The sequence below is a fragment of the Pelobates fuscus genome, chromosome 8 (genome assembly GCF_036172605.1).
Source record: "Pelobates fuscus isolate aPelFus1 chromosome 8, aPelFus1.pri, whole genome shotgun sequence".
NCBI classification, from domain to species: Eukaryota; Metazoa; Chordata; class Amphibia; order Anura; family Pelobatidae; genus Pelobates; species Pelobates fuscus.
The window spans coordinates 159,284,488-159,304,296 of NC_086324.1; the positions used below are offsets into that span (position 1 = coordinate 159,284,488).

The 19,809-nt window shown below is 40.8% G+C and overlaps 1 protein-coding gene across 9 annotated transcripts in view; it reads left to right on the forward strand.

The window, feature by feature from the left end:
• The window catches only part of TNRC6A (trinucleotide repeat containing adaptor 6A), a 76,200-nt gene that overhangs the window by 18,171 nt on the left and 38,220 nt on the right, over positions 1–19,809 (forward strand). For 7 of the 9 annotated variants that reach the window (XM_063430511.1, XM_063430513.1, XM_063430514.1 and 4 more), the window contains exons 4-5: positions 7,491–7,512; positions 19,132–19,458. In XM_063430511.1, the coding sequence (XP_063286581.1) occupies positions 7,491–7,512; positions 19,132–19,458 (349 nt within the window). Of the gene's footprint in view, positions 1–7,490; positions 7,513–17,256; positions 17,428–19,131; positions 19,459–19,809 lie in introns of those variants that run through there. The other 2 variants (XM_063430516.1, XM_063430518.1) reach the window with 2 other exon arrangements.

The window sequence follows — 19,809 nt, forward strand, 5'->3', positions numbered from 1 at the left end:
GAAATAAATAAATTGAGCAGTACACAGCGTGAATACTCATTCCAACAATTGTATAGCAATAATTGTGTGTTTATGGATATCTTATTTCCAGACACATACTGGTCAGTGGCCAGCATTCTGTCCAATTCGAGTCTGATGTGATATTCCTAGGACAGGCAGTATACTCCATCACTGTCTGCAGCAAAAGAGGCAGTTTTCTGTCAGCTCTTAAAGTTCTCCTCATATCTGGGCCGGCATACTACAGTAGTTTTGGTGGTCCTGACAAATGCAGGTTATGCCATAGCGTTATTACCAATTAACGAATACTGTATTTTAATATGTGTGAGTGCTTAGATTTATAGTTTTACATATTGAATGGTCATAGAAGTATTTTGTGGCAATATGCTATAAACTTTATAATATTTCTGTGTATACTGATCTATGTTTGAATGCTGGACTTTATAAGAGAAATATTAAATCCAATAAGGATTGTTTAAAGCATCTTTTAAAACCTTAATGTAGTTTTGAGGTATCCTAAGTGTTCTGTATGCTAATCCCTTCATGTGCATGCGAGGGGGACGGGACAGGGTTCTGCTACATTGTTTGTTCCCTTTTTATGTAAGGGGGTCCACTCCCCCTCTCTGATCTTTACCTAGCAGAGAAAATAATTTTCACCTGTTCAGTTCCCCTCCTTATCCACAAGGACTTTAAATTATGTCATAGCCCACCCTATACGCATCATGGGACCTGTGTGTGTATATGATGCTGCATAGGTGGTAATTTCCTTTGAATAGCTGTTTAAAAGATTACAAATTATCCAATTCATTCTTTTTGTTTTAATAGTTTTTTATTGAAATTTTTCTTTTCATAATACAAAAATTCTAAATACATACATACAGCAAACATAATATAGTTGATTGATACGGATCAAACATCCTCATAGATAAAATAAACATCATATACATATCGAATTCAGTCGAATATATAAAAAAGAAAAGAAAAAAATTAACCCTTCACCTATTTTAAGAGCAGGAAAAAAATCCTAAAAATATCACATATAGATAAATTTTTTATTTCTTGATATATATCTATATCTCTATCTATATATCTCTATCTATATATCTCTATCTATATATCTCTATCTATATATCTCTATCTATATATCTCTATCTATATATCTCTATCTATATATCTCTATCTATATATCTCTATCTATATATCTCTATCTATATATCTCTATCTATCTATCTCTATCTATCTATCTCTATCTATATATCTATATCTATCTCTATCTATCTATCTATCTCTATCTATATATCTATCTATCTATCTATATCTCTATCTATCTATATCTCTATCTATCTATCTATATCTCTATCCATCTATATCTCTATCCATCTATATCTCTATCTATCTATATCTCTATCTATCTATATCTCTATCTATCTATATCTCTATCTATCTATATCTCTATCTATCTATATCTCTATCTATCTATATCTCTATCTATCTATATCTCTATCTATCTATATCTATATATATCTATATATATATATCTCTATCAATAGAAGTAGGCGCTCATTTGTTTACAAACTAAATTATCCCTGGGCTATTTTCATCTAGCCAGAAAAAATAATATACAGATAATTTATAAATTCTATAACTTTAATCTAATTGATTGAGATTAATAAGTTAACCATTTAATTGAGAAAAATGTTGAAGCCAGGTTGAATACCAATCTTTTTCTTGAGACTACTAAACTATTTTTAGTGATATCTTTATCCATTCTCAATTAGAATATAATTTGATTGATCAAGGAGGTTTTCTGAAAAGGTTTAGAAGATTTCCACTGTCTAGCAATGATGATTTTAACTGCAACAAAACAGTGGATAGCTGAACAGATATATTTGCGTGACTTAAAGTGCCAATTCAGATGTAGAAGGGCCGAGGCTGGATTTTTATTTATTTCATTAAAAGATACTTCAGAAAAGATATTAAATGCCCATGCCCGAAGTGATCATCCAAACCATTCTTACTGCACTCCAAACACTTTGTATTCATTTTTATATCCTGTACCTACTAATGGTCTCTGTACAGGATTGAGAAACAGGGAATGGTGCATAATCTGTAACTTCTGTAACTAATAAATTAAAACAATCTTTACATAATTATCAACATGTATTGCCTTAGATCATGCTAGGCACGCAATGGTGTAATAGTCATGATGAATATTTAAATAGAAAATAAACTCCTACAGCCATATTGTAGGCAAATTCAATTATTTCAGCATTTTCTAATGTAGATGCTATTGAGGTAGAAGAAAGTATGGCCTGTCACCACATCTTAAAGGACCACTATAGGCACCCAGACCACTTCAGCTAAATGAAGTGGTCTGGGTGCCAGGTCCATCTAGGATTAACCCTTTCTGCTGTAAACATAGCAGTTTCAGTGAAACTGCTATGTTTACAAATGGGTTAATCCAGTTTTAGATAACCTGTAGATGACTCTTTACAGGAAGTGTTTAGGAAGGCTGTGCAAGTCACATGCAGGGAGGTGTGACTAGGGTTCATAAACAAAGGGATTTAACTCCTAAATGGCAAAGTATTAAGCAGTGAGGCGGGAGGGGCATGTTCTTTACACCAAAACTGCTTCATTAAGCTAAAGTTGTTTTGGTGACTATAGTGTCCCTTTAAATGCTTGGTGCTTAAAATACCAAGTAACTACCTGTATGTAAAATATTTAACTTTACATGGTTTGTTTGCTTTAACTATATCAGGAAAAAGTCTGACTGGCAATTTAATGTAAATCAGTATATTTTGTTTTTTGTACCCAAATTCACTAATTCTATTATTCCCTCAAAGCCCAACCATCAGTGGTTATTTTTACATACACTTGTAATGTTTGTTTTGTGTAGAATTCTTTGCTAGTCTAGTATTTACAGTTTCTGAGGTAGTATGCCGACTAAACCAGTGTTTCTCAACCTTTTACAGAGAAATACCCCTGCCCCGAGAGTTTTCTATTGATTTTAAATTCCAAATTAAATAAGTAGACACTGACATTTAAGTTAATCCGGTATTGGAGAACAAACCTGATATAAAGGTAGTAAAAATGTTTCAAATTATTAAAGGGACACTTTAGTCACCTCAAAAACTACAGCTTAATGTAGTTGTTCTGGTGAGTATAATCATTGCCTTCAGGCATTTTCATGTAAACACTGCCTTTTCAGAGAAAAGGGAGAAAAGGAAGTGGTTACATGGCCACTAGGGCCATTCCTCAGATGGCCACTGGGGCCATTCCTCAGATGGCCACTGGGGCCATTCCTCAGATGGCCACTGGGGCCATTCCTCAGATGGCCACTGGGGCCATTCCTCAGATGGCCACTGGGGCCATTCCTCAGATGGCCACTGGGGCCATTCCTCTGATGGCCACTGGGGCCATTCCTCAGATGGCCACTGGGGCCATTCCTCTGATGGCCACTGGGGCCATTCCTCTGATGGCCACTGGGGCCATTCCTCTGATGGCCACTGGGGCCATTCCTCTGATGGCCACTGGGGCCATTCCTCTGATGGCCACTGGGGCCATTCCTCTGATGGCCACTGGGGCCATTCCTCTGATGGCCACTGGGGCCATTCCTCTGATGGCCACTGGGGCCATTCCTCTGATGGCCACTGGGGCCATTCCTCTGATGGCCACTGGGGCCATTCCTCTGATGGCCACTGGGGCCATTCCTCTGATGGCCACTGGGGCCATTCCTCTGATGGCCACTGGGGCCATTCCTCTGATGGCCACTGGGGCCATTCCTCTGATGGCCACTGGGGCCATTCCTCTGATGGCCACTGGGGCCATTCCTCTGATGGCCACTGGGGCCATTCCTCTGATGGCCACTGGGGCCATTCCTCTGATGGCCACTGGGGCCATTCCTCTGATGGCCACTGGGGCCATTCCTCTGATGGCCACTGGGGCCATTCCTCTGATGGCCACTGGGGCCATTCCTCTGATGGCCACTGGGGCCATTCCTCTGATGGCCACTGGGGCCATTCCTCTGATGGCCACTGGGGCCATTCCTCTGATGGCCACTGGGGCCATTCCTCTGATGGCCACTGGGGCCATTCCTCTGATGGCCACTGGGGCCATTCCTCTGATGGCCACTGGGGCCATTCCTCTGATGGCCACTGGGGCCATTCCTCTGATGGCCACTGGGGCCATTCCTCTGATGGCCACTGGGGCCATTCCTCTGATGGCCACTGGAGATGCTTCCTAAGGCAGTGCTGCGCGGTAGGCCAAAACAGCGTTTGGCCCACGCTGCCTCCTTGCCAATTTTAGCCAATCTTGACCTATGGGAAAGCATTGGATTGGCAAAAAATCGTCAATTCTAATGTCAAGGAGGTGGATCGGGGCGGGGCCAGCGGACCCATGCGGCGCTGGAAATAAGGTATTTTAATTTTTTTTTTTTTTTAAGGGGACTGAGGAGGCAAGCCACCTAAATGTGGAGTTTAACACTATAGGGTCCTTTAACATGTGAATATGGTAAGGAGTGTATGAATGATTAATCTGAAGTTTAAAGGCGCGCACATTTGCTCCCCTTAAATAGGGTTAAAACTCCTCTTCCCCCCCGATTCGCCTCCTTGGCTGAGATCATCACAATTAATGATATCAGTTAATCCAATGCTTTCCCAAACACCACTCTGGCCAATCGGCATCTCCTCATAGAGATGCATTGACCCAATGCGTGTCTATGGAGAAAGTTTAACGGGAAGACTCTGAACATCAGTGCTGCACTTTGTGCGATTGCTTTGGCAATCAGAGGGTTAAATCTTGTTTGCTCGATATGTACAGAGCAACGTGCAGCACATCAATGCAGTTTAAGTGTGCTTGATATGGGCAGGGAGAGTAAGAGTTGACCTAATATACCATTTGATCTGTTTGCTACAATTTATTCAGTTTGTAGCTTAAAGGGACACTGTAGGCACCCAGACCACTTCAGCTTATTGAAGTGGTCTGGGTAAAGTGTCCTTATTGCCCTTAGTGCTACAATGTTAAACATTGCAGTTCCAGAGAAACTGTGATGTTTACATTGCAGCACTAAGTCTGCCTCCAGCCATTTGAGGGGCTTCCTGCATCCAAACCAAACCTTTTGGTTTGGTATCTGATGCTAGACATCCTCACGATCTGCATTAGGACATCCAGCATTGATTTAATGCTTTCCCTTGGGGAGCTCTAATGCGCATTAGCGCCCCCTTGTCGCAGGACGAAGGAGGACCCAGCACAGAGAGGGGCTTTGGGATCTGGTAAGAAAATTAAATAGTTTTTAGCCCTTTATTCACAGAAGGGGCTATAGTGCCAGCAGGAATACAGCTTGGTGTTCCTGGCACTTATAGTATCCTTTTAAAGTAACACTTGTAGGGTCAGGAACACAAACATGTATTACAGACCCTGTTAAACATAAAAACTATTTAGCCCCCCCAAATCATCCCCTCCCGTTGTCGCCCTTAAATAAGGTAACTCGCCTTTATTCTACCACATGGATCTACCTGTGCCCGCCCTGATCCCCCTCCCATAGGAAAGCATTTGATTGGCTGAGAGTCAATTCTGATGATCTCAGTCAAAGAGGGGAGGGCGGGGGGCAGAGCCAAACACTGCCCTGGTCAATTAGCATTTCTCATAGTGATGCATTGAATCAGTGCATCTCCGTGGGGATAGTTCAGCGTAAACACTGCTTTTTTTTCTCTGAAAAGATTTGCATGAAAATGCTTGCAGGGACTGACTCTACTCACCAGAACAATTACATTACCTGAAGTTGTTCTGGTGTCTATAGTGTCCCTTTAAGTTTTTGATCACAATCGGCACTGGCGGAACAGTCTCTTCTCTGCAGCCTGGTCTGGTTACGTTGAGCTAATCAGGCATGATGACCATTTAAGACATCTCAAATGCTTCCTATAGAGAAGCATTGTGGACTTAATGCCCATGTATGGTTTTAGAGCAGGGGTAAGCAACCCTCCGGCACTCCAGATGTTGTGGACTAAATCCCCTATAATGCTCTTACACACATAATGCTGGCAAAGCATCATGAGAGGTGTAGTCCAAACATCTGGAGTGCCGAAGGTTGCCTGTGCCTGAATTAGCATTGAATCCATCCATAGAAGAGCATTAATACCTGAGAGGGTATTCGATAACCTCATGCGAGCAGGTCAAAAGTCGAACCAATTCCGACTCTGTTTTGGAAGCTGAAGCATCGCCTTCCAGGGTTACAGCCACTAGAGCTGTTTAGCTTCACAATGAAAACATTGCCATAACTCTAACACAAATGTTTAACATTGCAGAAGTAATACAGCAGAGCCAATGCACCCAGACCACTTCAATGGAATGAAGTGGTGTGCATGCGTATAGAGGCCTTATGCTTTAACTGACCCTTTCAAAGCAATGCTGTTCATCTTATTAAAGAAGTGGTCTGCATATCAATTTTGTAGGCTTGCGGACCATGATATTTTTGATGTATTAAGCTAGCTCAGTGGTTATTACTCCAGCTGCACTATATCCAATAGCTTTTCAGGCATCTCTGTCCAGTCAGCCTGTCATCCTTTCAAGGGTATCGTATTACCATTACTGTAAGGTTTTTGTTTACATTACAGATGCAGGTACGTTAAAGGCCGTCTTAGCTGTTTAGCTTTAAACCCCATAAACCCACTGCCAACTGTAGTTGTGGCACAGGACATGATGTATGCTCTTGGTTGATACAGTTCATCTTGCGTTAAGCAGATATTTCTTTTAAAGTTATGAGCGAGTGTTTGAGTGCATTGGGTAAAGTGACATTTCCTTGTTTTGCAGTCAGGACTCTAGTTTCTATATTTATAAGAATGTTTTTTCACACACTTGTGACCTGTTTGAAAAGGAAGCCATTTCCTAAGCCAGGATTTTAAAGTTGTCCATTTTGTGAGGGCAGTAAAACAATCTAGATGAAGATGTGTTGAGTGCTGCAGTGGAAAGTATAAGCCAAGGAATCTGCTTTCGGTTTATGCAGTGATTTTGTCTTGCTGTAGTGATTTAGTTGTATTTTGTTCCGGTCTCCATTCTTTATAAATGTCCTAAACGAAACATGCTCACGCATTGACATTAACAGTTTACCCTTACTAAATGGTAATCATGCAGCCAGGCTAATGCACTTTTAGTGGATAATTAAATCTCTGTAAATCGCTAAATTTATTTAGTGGATAGAGGACATGGGAGGGAGGAGTGGATTGGAATGTATATTTAAATAGACATATTTGGTCCTTATGATTAAACTAATGAACAAAGATGGATTTTGTGCTAGCAATTTTTTTCCTTGACTGTTTAGTTACTATTACTATTTTTTACAGAGACTTTTTTTCTCCCCTCCCTCCCCGCCCCCCTCTCTTTCATCTGGACTGTGAGCTAGTTTTTCTTTTTCCGTGTTCTTTAACTTTTAAATACTCTAATCTACACCTTGTAGTGTTCAGAGACATTCCAGTTACATTGTTATTTTTCTGTTTCAGGCTACTGAGCAAAAAACCAAAGGTAGGCCTCGGTTTTAAGTGGTTACGTACAGGTTTGTGGTATGTTAACTGTTGGAGGTTTGTGTTGATGCAGGTATTTATGTGGCTGTGTTAATGCGTCTTGAGATGTTAATGGGAATAACTTTTGAACGTTAATGTTGTGCATGTATTTTATTCTACAATTGAGTTTCTCATTTAACTTTGAAAGTGTGCATTATTCCCCAAGAAGGTGTATTTTAAATTGCAAATTGAGGTCTAGAATAGTGATGTCGCGAACATGAAATTTGCAGTTCGCGAATGGCGAACGTGAACTTCCGCAAATGTTTGCAAACCACCATAGACTTAAATAGGCATGCAAATTTTAAAACCCACAGGGACTCTTTCTGGCCACAATAGTGATGGGCCCTAAACAAGAATACGGAGGGAGAACAATAGGTGTGTCCCCCCCCCTCCCCCTATTGGTATTTAGGGCCCCCACCCGCCGCTCAGGGGTGGGGGCCGGGGGGGAGGACAATAGGTCCGTCCCACCCCATTGGTATTTAGGGCCCCCACCCGCCTAATGGTATTTAGGGCCCCCAGCCACCGCTCGGGGGGGGAGGACAATAGGTGTCCCCCCCCTTATTGGTATTTGGGGCCCCCACCCACCGCTCAGGGGTGGGGGCCAGGGGGCAGGACAATAAGTCCTCCCCCTTTTTTTACTTTAGGGTCCCCACCCGCTCAGGGAGGGTGGACACAGGCTGCTCACGGTTTAATAGACATGCCCCTACTCGTGGTATTGCGATTAGGGGCACAATTTACTAATACTAAGGAATTTTTACTTTTTATTAGTAAATTTGTCAAAGACCACAAAAACAAAATAGGGGGCGGACCGAACATCGCATATGTTCGCAGTCCGTGGCGAACGCGAACACGCTATGTTCGCCAGGAACTATTCGCCAGCGAACCGTTCGGGACATCACTAGTCTAGAATACTGTGGACCTGCATCCAGGAATTTTTTTTTTTTTAAATGTACCTATTATGGTAAACACATGTTTATTTTACAATAAATGTCATAAAATTTAGAAACCTGTATTCCTAATGCTATAGTTTCTTAATGTCTATTTAACTTAGAGTCCCCCCTGTATGTGATCACCAAAACAACTTTAGCTTAATGAAGCAGTTTTTTGGATAGGTCATGCCTATGAAGTTTCTCCACACAATTGGCTGCCATTTGAGAGTTAAATCACTTTTGTTTCTGTTTTATGCACACCTAGCCACTCCTCCCCTGGCTATGACTGACACAGCATTCATAAACTCAAAATGGATTACTTTTCAATCAATAGTAACTTACTTTAAAGGTTTTTATCACCTTCTCTGTAAATTGAACTTTAATCACACACAGGGGGCTCCTACGGGGTCTAGCAAGCTATTGTCAGCAGGAGGTGAAAAATTCTAAATTAAGCAGAATTTGCAATAAAGGACGTGTAAACATTAGATGACTTTACAGGACGTGTTTAAGAAGACCGTGTAAGTCACACGCAGGGAGGTGTGACTAGCGTTGAATAAGCAAAGTAGTTTAACCCCTTAAGGACCAAACTTCTTGAATAAAAGGGAATCATGACATGTCACACATGTCCTGTGTCCTTAAGGGGTTAATTCCTAAATGGCAGAGAAGTGAAACTGCAGGGGCATTATCTATACACCTAACCTGCTTCATTAAGCTAAAGTTGTTTTGGGGGCGATGGTGTTCATTTTAATCTTCTTTATAGAGCAAATGCTCACTTTGTGCAGCCTCCAGCTTCAATTCTGGTGACATCGTCCTGCAAGCAACGCCTGTTTAACTTCCTTTTTAAGTCGATTGATTCTGATAGAGAAGAATTGAGGATGAGAAGCGCATGTCCAGTGAGCGCTTTGCTCGTCCATAAAATACTTTTCATATTGTCTGCATTACAGGTGCTCTTGCAGTGCTTGAGCATATTAAACATCTCACAAAAGAGAACTGTTATACCAGTAGGCACCACACATTGATTAAAGGAACACTATAGCATTAGGAATAAAACATGTATTCACCCTAGCTATTTGAGTGTCCAGCCAAATTTATGCAAACGTAAATGTTGCCAGAAGAAAAATAAAGACTGGTTCTATGCACCCAAACTGCTTTAAGATTAAGTGGTTTTGATGCTTAGTGTCCCCCTTTAAGGTTTATTTTGGCATACTTTCCTTTTAGGTTTGAGATATTTGCGGGGAGGTGACACTATGGGTTGTTCTGGCTTGAAAATAGACTTGCACAGCCGAGCCTGAAATGGCAAAGAAGTTTGTTATTCTGTAAACTTTAAAAAGGTTTGCCTTTGGATCATTTTCTATATATTTTTTTTCTCATGGCATAATTTTAACAGACAGTAAGCCCACACAGTTGCTAATTTCATTGATGTTTTATTCTAAGAGACAAAGTAATTTAGACCAAACATTTTATTTAAAACATCAATCCCTCAGTGGATCTTAGAGTTTTTGTTCAGTCATTTTAGCCAAAATCTGCCCCCAAAATGACTGACTAAAGGTTAGATTTTTTTTTCTCCTTTTCTCCACTAGACATGTCTGAATGTAGTTACACGTGAGCAACTGTTAATGTGTATGATTATAAGATGTCAGTGCCTGACACAGGAATATACTGTGCTATGTCTCAAGTATGCATGACTCCATATGTGGGGAGTAACTGAGGAATGACCATTTAACAGCTTTAGGGACATAATATTCGAGGAAAAACAAGAACTGTTCTTGGCAAAGGGCTATATATGGAAGTCTATTCTTTTAGGATTGCCCCTCTACTCTCCCCACCCCCCCACAGCCAGGGGAGGTGCAAGGGCTGCCATACAGCCCTAGCCACAATTTCCCTGAATGTGACTGATACCGCCTACATGACAGCAAAATGGTTTTATTTTCAATCAAATGTAACTGACTTTAAAAGTTTGTATCTCCTGCTCTGTAATTTGTACTTTAATTACATACAGGAGTCTCCTGCAGGGTCGGTCTAGCAAGCTATTAACAGAGCAGGAGATAAGAAATTAAAAAAAAAAATACAAAAATTTGCTATAAAAGAATTGACTCTCTAGATGACTCTTTACAGGAAGTGTTTAGGAAGACTTTGTAAGGCACCCCTTCCTGCATGTGACTTACACAGCCTTCCTAAACACTTCCTGAAAAAAAGTAATCTAATGTTTACACTTCTTTTATTGCAAATTCTATTTAATTTATAATTTATCTCTTGCTCTGTTAATACCTTGTTAGACACTGTATGTAATATAAAAGTTAAATTTCAGAGCAGGATTTAACATTTTTAAAGTAACATCTGATTGAGGGAGCATTGGCTGATCTTCACTGCAAGCAGTAGCATGTCTGCAGTGCTCCAGACCATACTGCCTTCTGAGCCCTGTGACACCATGGGGGGAATGCACAAAAGCTTAAAAACCTCACTCGGGTGACTGCACTCAGAGATTGGAGATCTCTTTATGGCGCAGCACATGAAATGGCGGCACCGCCGGATTCCCAATGCTTATCTTTGGAGGAAGAATCTCTGGACGCCCCAGATAACATACTGGAGACTATGGACTCATTCTTAATGGCAATACCATTAAGTGATCTGGGGGCTCCAGCCACTAAATGAGTCATCCTGAGTCTACTGAAGAACCTATGCACCTTGTTTTATATAGATATTGTGGTACTTGGGGAAGAAATAACAGCCATCACAGACTGGGTGAAAGCTACTGAAGATGTTTCCTCTATGGAGCACCTCCAATCCTTGCATCAGACCCTGCAGGCCAGAATAGATGTGCTGGATGACGCGAGACGGCGCAACAATGTTAAAATAAGAGCGATAGCTGAATCCATTAACGATCAAGAACTGCCTCATTTTATCCAATGCCTTCTGTCTGCGGTCCCTTTGTACCTCGAAGCCGACATGACATTCTTAGGCTAAGTCATACAATTAATCCAGGGAGTGCACAGTCAAAATGATTCCATGATTACGTTTAAAAAAATAAAATAATAATAAAAAAAAAATATAAATATATATGTTGAAGTTGAAGTTGTGATTAAATAGTTTATTCACGTTTGAAAAATCCAAGCGAGTGCTCCTGATTTCTACCTTTTTATCTATTGGCCTGGAGGCACCCTGGTAATATACATTTGATATACTTTTTTTCTTTGAGGTTGAGTGCCAGAGTCTGGATAGATATATATATATATATATATATATATATATAATATATATATATATATATATATATATTCTCTTACAACCAGCTTTATAGCCTTAATTTTGATTTAACAATACCATTTAAAAATAATTTTTTTTTTTTTTTTAAAGTTGCGTTAGATTTTACCTCTCCTTCCCAGTGCTCAGGGGTTAGTGAGCGCTATAATTGCTAACACTCATGTCATGGTAATGCAATGTGCAGCTTTATTTTGTCCAATTTGTGTTTCATTCCCCTCAGAATGGGTTAAAAATAACCATTTCCAGCTCTCCACAGGTCTGCCGGCGCTAGCCCCGCCCCCTTGGTGACCTCAAAATTGCAGATTTTTAGCCAGTCCAATGCTTTCCATGGGGAAAGCATTGGATTGGCTAACATTGACAAGGGGGCGGGGCCAAGCGTCGTTTTTACAAATCCGCACCTCCTCATAAAGATGCGTTGAATAATGCATCTCTATGAGGAAAATTCAGCGCGTGGGGACGCTGAACGGCAGGGCTGCCTACTGTGCAGCCCTGAGCCAGGAAGCCTCTCCAGTGGCCATCTGAGGAATGGCCATAGGAGGTAACCCTAGAGGCAATGTTAAACACTGCCTTTTCTCTGAAAAAGCAGTGTTTGCATAAAAATGCTTAAAGGGAGCTATTATACTCGCAGAACAAATACATTAAGCTGTAGTTGTTCTAGTGACTATAGTGTCCATTTTAAATTTAGTACTTACTGTCTTAATATCTAAACCACACTTGGTTTTTTTTTAGGGCAACTAGGCTGTCCTGTTTCTCTCTGTGCCATAAACCACTTGGCTTCAACCGGTAGGGCCTCTCACTACCATACAACTTGCCAATTTGTGCTCTAACAGCCCACAACCCTAGATCATCCTGCCTGCCTGGATTCCCTGCACACATTACAGAAACACTTGCTCCAACCATCCATATCTTATAGCAAATTGTTACATGCTGTTTACAATGTTATCCGTATGATGTCTTTAACCCCTTAAGGACGGAGCAAATTGTTCAAGTTGTGATCAAAACAAAACCTGGAATTTGCGCTATATGTTGTTCAACCGTAATTCACCGCTTTCATATTAAGTGAACCCACACTTACTATATATAATTTTGTTCAGGAGAAACAGGGCTTTCATTTGATATCACATATATTTTTATATGAAACATAATTGAATGTGAATAAAATCTAATCTGAGAAATTAAGAAAATGTGTTATTTTTCAAGTTCTGCATGACATTTTAACTGTGAGTCATAATGCTGTTAGATTTTTTTTCTACAATAAAACACACATTTGTATTCAGCAATGTCTCACGAGTACCACAATACCTCCATGTACAGGTTTTATGAGTTTTGGAAACTTACAGGGTCATATATAGTGCTTTCCCCTTCTCTATTGAAATTTGCCTGATTGGATGCTGGGCCTATGTTGCCTTTGAGACCATATGGCAGCCCAGGAATGAAAATTATCCACATCTTGGCATACCATTTGTAAAAGTAGACAACCCAGGGTATTCAAAATGGGGTACATCAGTTTAGGCAGTCCCCCTGCTGGCAGATCCCAAGCAAGCTATACCGACCATCACATGGCCCCCGGGGGCTTAAATTGCCAAGGGGGGGACGGTCAGGCAGTTCCCCAGAAGAGTATCGCGGCGGAGGTGAATAGACAGCGACTTCTGGGGCTAAAAGCTGTTAGGGCATTCTATGACACAGTAACTGCTTTAAAGCCCGTTATAATGGGGACGGTATAGAACGGCGTTAAGGGGTTAATTAGTTGCTATGGTCTACATTATGGCCTATTACATGTTGGAACACATAAACGAAGAAATAAAATAAAATAAATCTGAAAGTGAGACAATTTTGTTTCCATGCAGGCTGCGTCAGTCACAGCCAGGGGAGGTGTGGCTAGGGATGCATAAACAGAAACAAAAGTGATTTACCTCCTAAATTGCAGGGAATTGATCAGGGATCAATCTATATACTAAAACTGCTTCATTAAGCTACAGTTGTTTTGGTGACTATAGTGTCCCTTTATGGCCTGTTAAATGCGTTCATTGGGGTATACCTTCTAAATAGTGTTTTTTGGGTGTTCCTTTATAGTGGGGTGTTCCATTATTTTCTCAGGCTGTCTGCTGTATAAGGAGAGATTAAAATGTTACTAATGTAAAAGTAGATGGTAATACTGTACCTGCTGATTCTACTTGTTTCCAAGGTAATTACTTAAGTGGTACAAACATGAAATAGGGGAGATGTGCATTTTGTTTCCATTGTAACTTCCCCATATTTAGTACTTTAGAACACATTTTGTACATACCTACCTATATATAGATGCCAAGAAGTGAGGTGGGGACACAAAAATCTTGTTTTTTGTTTGTGCTGGTTTTAGAAATACTGGAGTACATGCAGTGTGATCAGTCTATTCCGATCTCCACACACCCATTTTTTTCAGTAATAATGTTTTCGGTCAGACTCCAATAACTTCTAATTTTGGAGAAAACTTGCCTTAAGTGATTTTTTTTTTAATTTTTATTATTGTTAAAGGGACACTATAGTCACCAGAACTACAGCTTAAAGGATCACTATAGGGGGTCAGGAACACAAACCTGTATTCCTGACCCTATAGTGTTAACACCACCATCTGGGCCAATCATGCCTCCATAAATATAGTAACAATCTTACTGTATTCAAGCCAGAAGCTTTAAATCTGCATGCTGTTAGACTCAGAAAAACAAGCAGTCTGCTGACATGTGATAGCCTGATCCAATCACAGTGCTTCCCCATAGGATTGGCTGAGACTGACGACAAAGAGGCAGATCAGGGGCAGAGCCAGCATGATTCAAACACAGCCCTGACCAATCAGCATCTCCTCATAGAGATGAATTGAATCAATGAATCTCTATGAGGAAAGTTCAGTGTCTGCATGCAGAGGGAGGAGATACTGAATCCCAGGATGCTGTGCACAGTGCTGCCCTGTGCTCTGCTGATAGCAGATCTGAGTGGATGGAGGCATATTATGCCTCCATAAATTCCGAAGTCCCTCTTGTTCACTCTGAGTGACTGCAACTGGAGGTGTTCCTAGCTTTCAATGTAAACACTGTATTTTCTCAGAAAATAGTGTTTACATGAGAGAGGCTGCAGGGAGCTATAGTTCTCACCTGAACAACCTCATTAAGCTGAAGTTGTTCAGGTGACTATAGTGTCCCTTTAATGTAGTTGTTCTGGTGAGTATAGTCAGTCTCTGCAGGTTTTTTTGCAGTAAACTCTTTTCAGAGAAAAGGCAGTGTTACATTACAGCGTAGGGGCACCTCCAGTGGCCAGACAGCTGCTAGAGGTGCTTCCTATGGCACTGCTGCACAGTGTGACTGACATTCAGTATCTCCACCCTCTGCATGGAGACACTGAATATTCATCACAGAGATGCATTGATTCAAAAAAATCTTTGAGGAGATGCGGATTGACCAGGGTGGAGTTTGGCTCCATCTCACGGCCTGTGTCCTTGGCTGAGATAATCAGAATAATCTCAGCCTATCCAATGCTTTCCTATGGGAATTTCTGATGAGGGGGCCTAATGTGCAGCAAGTGCCCTGCACGCATTAGGCCTTCCCCATAGTAAAGCATGGCCTCTATGGGGTTTTCTCTGACGCTTGATGTCCTCATGCAGAGTACGAAGAAGTCCAGTGTCTTTTCATGGTGTGTAACTCCTGGAAGTGCCTCTATTTTTGCATTGCAGTACCAAGAGGGACAGGGACCCTGTACCAAACCACTTTAATGAGATGTAGTGGGCTGGGTGCCTATGGTGTCTTCTTCATTTCATGGTTCTTCCTCCCCCCCCCCCCCCCCTCTGGTATAAGCCTTTGGGACAGCCTTTACCTCCTCTTGTGTTCTAGTAAGAGGACTCATTAGCTGCACTTAAATTTAATTTTTTTTTAATTTATTTTTTTAAGTAAAGTAAAGGAGGGAGGAATTACTTTGACGTGCATAAGTCAGAAAGATATCAAAGTGCGCTGCAAGAGTTAAATTGCAGCCAGAGGCTCTCCATAGTGTTAGAGCTGTTTTTCCAAAATTGTCCACTTATGTCCACTGTACTGACAATTCATTGAGAATCTGAGAAATCCTCTCCCACTTCCAGTGACAGCCTGCATTTTTATTGGGATTCTCTTGCAGCTAAAAAGGAGCAAAAAGCCTATGACATAGTTGGGAAAGTGGTAATGTAATGCAGAGACTTGGGTGCCCAGAATGCCTATGAAATCTTTATGTAAGCGGAGTAGAGCAGCTCCAGAGTGGAGGAGTTAATTGTCTGGCACGGAATTAATAGGTTAGCACGTGCTGATGAGATTTTCCAGAGCAGTGAGCTGGGCTCACAGCTGCAGCCATTTTTACGGTGTTTTTCTGTTCTTCCTCTTGCGTTGACATTTGTAGTGATGCTCCGTCAGCTTTTAAAGCCAGGCTTCCTGTTTGCCCTTCATCTTTCCTAAACTGTCAATCCTTTAGCTTGCAAATGTGTGTGTTTAAAGTATTGCAAAGTGCAAAAAAAAAAGTCTACCTGCCAATCCACACGGCATTTTGCTGCACTTTTTTACCCACCGATAATTACTTGCTTTCTGTTTTATTTTTGTTTTGCATTGACTGCTTTTACCAGCCATATTAATGTCCGGACAGCTGCTGTTATTTATTAGAAGGGAGGGTGTATTTGTCTGAATGGGCCCCTCCGTCAGGAGTTGGCAAGCAGGGACTTCTCCCAGCAGTAAAATGACACCAGGCTTCTCCTCCATTTTCTAACGAAATCTGCAGAGTGGGAAAGTAACTGGAGTTGGAAACATCTTATTTTTTGGGGGACTCTTGCTGCATAGCTAACATCTCGCCCCCCCTTCCCGTGTGGATAGCCATCAGGTTTGTGTTGTGTGCGTGCGGCCACCCTTGTCCCCTTTTCAGTTTTTTTCCCCCCTCCCTATTTTGGCTTTCTTTTTCTGCAGTGCACAGAAAGCTGGCAAACGCTGCGGTAGTGCTGTGCGTGTTTTTTATGTTTTTTGTTTCGTTTTTTTTCTCCCTATTTTTTGGCACGATGTATTCAAAATGAGGGGTAGCAGACTTTTTATTAGCAATGCATAAAGTGGGCAAGTGGTGTAATTACATTAATGCGTGTGCTTAATTTGATTACAGACTAAGGATGTTATTTGCAGGGTAAGTGATATTGAGAGAGAAGTCAGAAGCTACATTAAATTAGGCTCTGGGCTAGTGGAGGTAGTGTTGCATGCATGCATGCATATTATTGTATTTAGCCACTATAAGTTACACAATTTTTGATGTGCTTGCTTTGAATATTTTTTTTTTTTTTGCCTTTTAGGCAAAGAAATGTGGTCCAACTGTCCCTTGCTTTGTAGGACATTAATGTTAAATGCAGTCATAAAAACCATGTTTCCACACTCTATCCTCTTAAAAATGCATAAAAATGATTCTTAATACACCATGCTGCAAACATACTTATCTGATGCCTCACCATGAACAGAAGATTAATAGTAAGGATCGGGACCTACTGTGCATTGTATTTTAAATGAATCTCTCTGCTGTTTTAAATTTCCTAAAAGTGTTACTTTCTTTTCAGCGGCCATCTACTACCCTCCCCGTATTCAGACTAGAACCAGTGATTGCTTGTTCACTGCACAGCTAGAGGAATCTGCTGATCCCTGGCTAAAGTCTTCACCGTTTTTTTCAAAGTGCGTCACTGTTGTTCCATTGAAGACTAACCTATTTTAGTTTTGTTTTTTAAAAAAACAAACATGCGAATGTGCAGTAATGTGTATTCCTTTTAATTTTGGCATAGATTTTATTAGGAAGAATCTATATATTTCTACATTGATAAAAGCAACTAAGCAATTAGGAAATAAATATATTTTTGGATGCAACGCAACATGTTGTGTATTCCTTTAGTGGGAGGACTGCTGGTGTCACATGGCTAGATTTTATGGGGCCGAGGAAATTATTTAACTCTTCAGTCACCAGTGAATAAGACGTTTGCTTTGTAGCATTTTTTTCCGGCCGTTGTGTGCATTAGTGCAAGTTCTTGCTTTTTAAACCAATCTTAAATGCACTGTAATTTAAACAAGTATTTACCATGTCGACTCTCCCCTGTATGCATACGTGCTGCAGGCATTGTGTTAATCGTTTTATTTAACATTTTGTTCTTTCAGTAGAGCGGTTATGCACGATTTTGGCTTTCAAGCCTCAGGACCTATGGTCCTCATGTAAACACCATCACTTGACAGCTTTCTACAGTACCCATGTTGCAGGCTGATGGCAGTTTTAAAGGCTTCAACTTTGTGTTACTTTGTGTTATTTACAAGCGCAGGTTGTGAAGCGCAAACCTGTTAAAACTCTTTGACATGCCTATGATCAGTATTTCTAGTGCTCTGCATTGTGTTTTTTTGCTGCAGACAATAAACTGCTTAAATGTAATTTTTCTATGTGCTCTTCTGGTCACTGGCTTGGTTTGAATTCTAGTTTATATTATATAAACTTATATTTTTGTTGGCTGAAAACATCAGCTTGCTAGCTAGAATACATCATTACATGTCTGCCTTTTCCTCGTATCCTTTTCAACTTTTTTTTTTTTTTTAATCATTAACCAGTACATCCCTTATTTGTATATAATTACAACTTAATGTGCTATTTTTCCAGGTTCCATTTATTTGTAAGTAAAAGGAACCATTGTCATAGAACGAAACTTCTATCATGACTCCAGTAGTCCATGTACTTTTGGAACCATATATGATTTGTCTAGATAGCTCTGGCTGTGCTAGAATTGGCTAAGAGATCTCAGCCAGTTCTTGGTCGAAGAGGACATTTCTGCAGGAGCTGCAGAGCTTGCAAATATGTATCTAATGTTTAACACACGATGATGGGTGTTGATTTTACACTGATTCTTGCCATCAATATAGTATAGTGCTTTACAGCCTAATGAGTATCACACACATTGTGTGTCAGGAAGTCTGCCAGGCAGCCATCAGGAAGCAATATTCCCTGCCTCCTGGTTTTGAATGAAAATGAGGCTCTGGTTGCAGAGAACTTACCTTAGAGTTTCTTTCTCTCTCTATTGCTTAATTGTCTGTCTCTGTGAGAAGCAGAGATTGTGTGTCTGTGACCTGGGCTGGTTGCACATTTTACAGTGAAGAAATGAGCCTCCCTTTGCAAAGCATAACATGTCCTGTATAGTTAAGTACATATTGGTTCAAAGGCAGTGTTTTGTTTCCCCCCCTTAATGCCTCCGCGTATATTAAAGAAACAGATATTTAAAATGGCTCTTTAATGACGTCATTTTATTTCATTGATATTTGAGCTACTCAGATAAATGACAATCTAGTAGTTAATGCTTCCTGGAGTTTATTAAATTTCTATATTACTCTTTATCATTTACTACACAGTGCCAGATCAAATACTAAGCCAGCCTCAGCCTGTCATCGGGATTATTGGCATTTCCACAGGAACCAGCAGTCAAAATAATAATGCCAAGCGGCTCATACCAAACAGTCTGCAACCGGTGCCTCGTTATCCGCCCCGCGAAGTACCACCTCGATTCCGACACCACGAACAGAAACATCTTCTGAAGCGTGGTCAGCAGCTACCGTCCACTGCGGCCAGCGTGGGGTTAGCCTCTAACCTACTAAACCAAGAGTCCACATTTGACCCTGTAGAGTGTCCGGATCATACAGAAGGCAAAAACGTGAAGGACAGTTGCAAAAGTCAACCAGGTAAAGGGAAAGTGTTCGCTATGACGACCTAAAGCTAGGTGGTATTACAGGCTGCTTTCAAGGAGCTGTTCTGTTCCTTACTGATGACTGAGGGATAGGGGTTTTATTTTTTTATTGCATGCAGAAAGAAGAGGGCAAAGAATCACAACCAATAAATCTGTCAAGTCAAACAAAGGCCTGGAAATACGGGACTGGTTTATAAAGTCATGATAGAGAGATCTCATCAGTGGAGCTAGAGATAGGACATGTCTGGGATGTGGGAGCAAGCAGGGCAGGATGGGAAACGCAGAGGAATACTTAATGAACTAAGACTTTTATTTTTCTCTCTTCCTACCTGTCAATTAGTTTTTG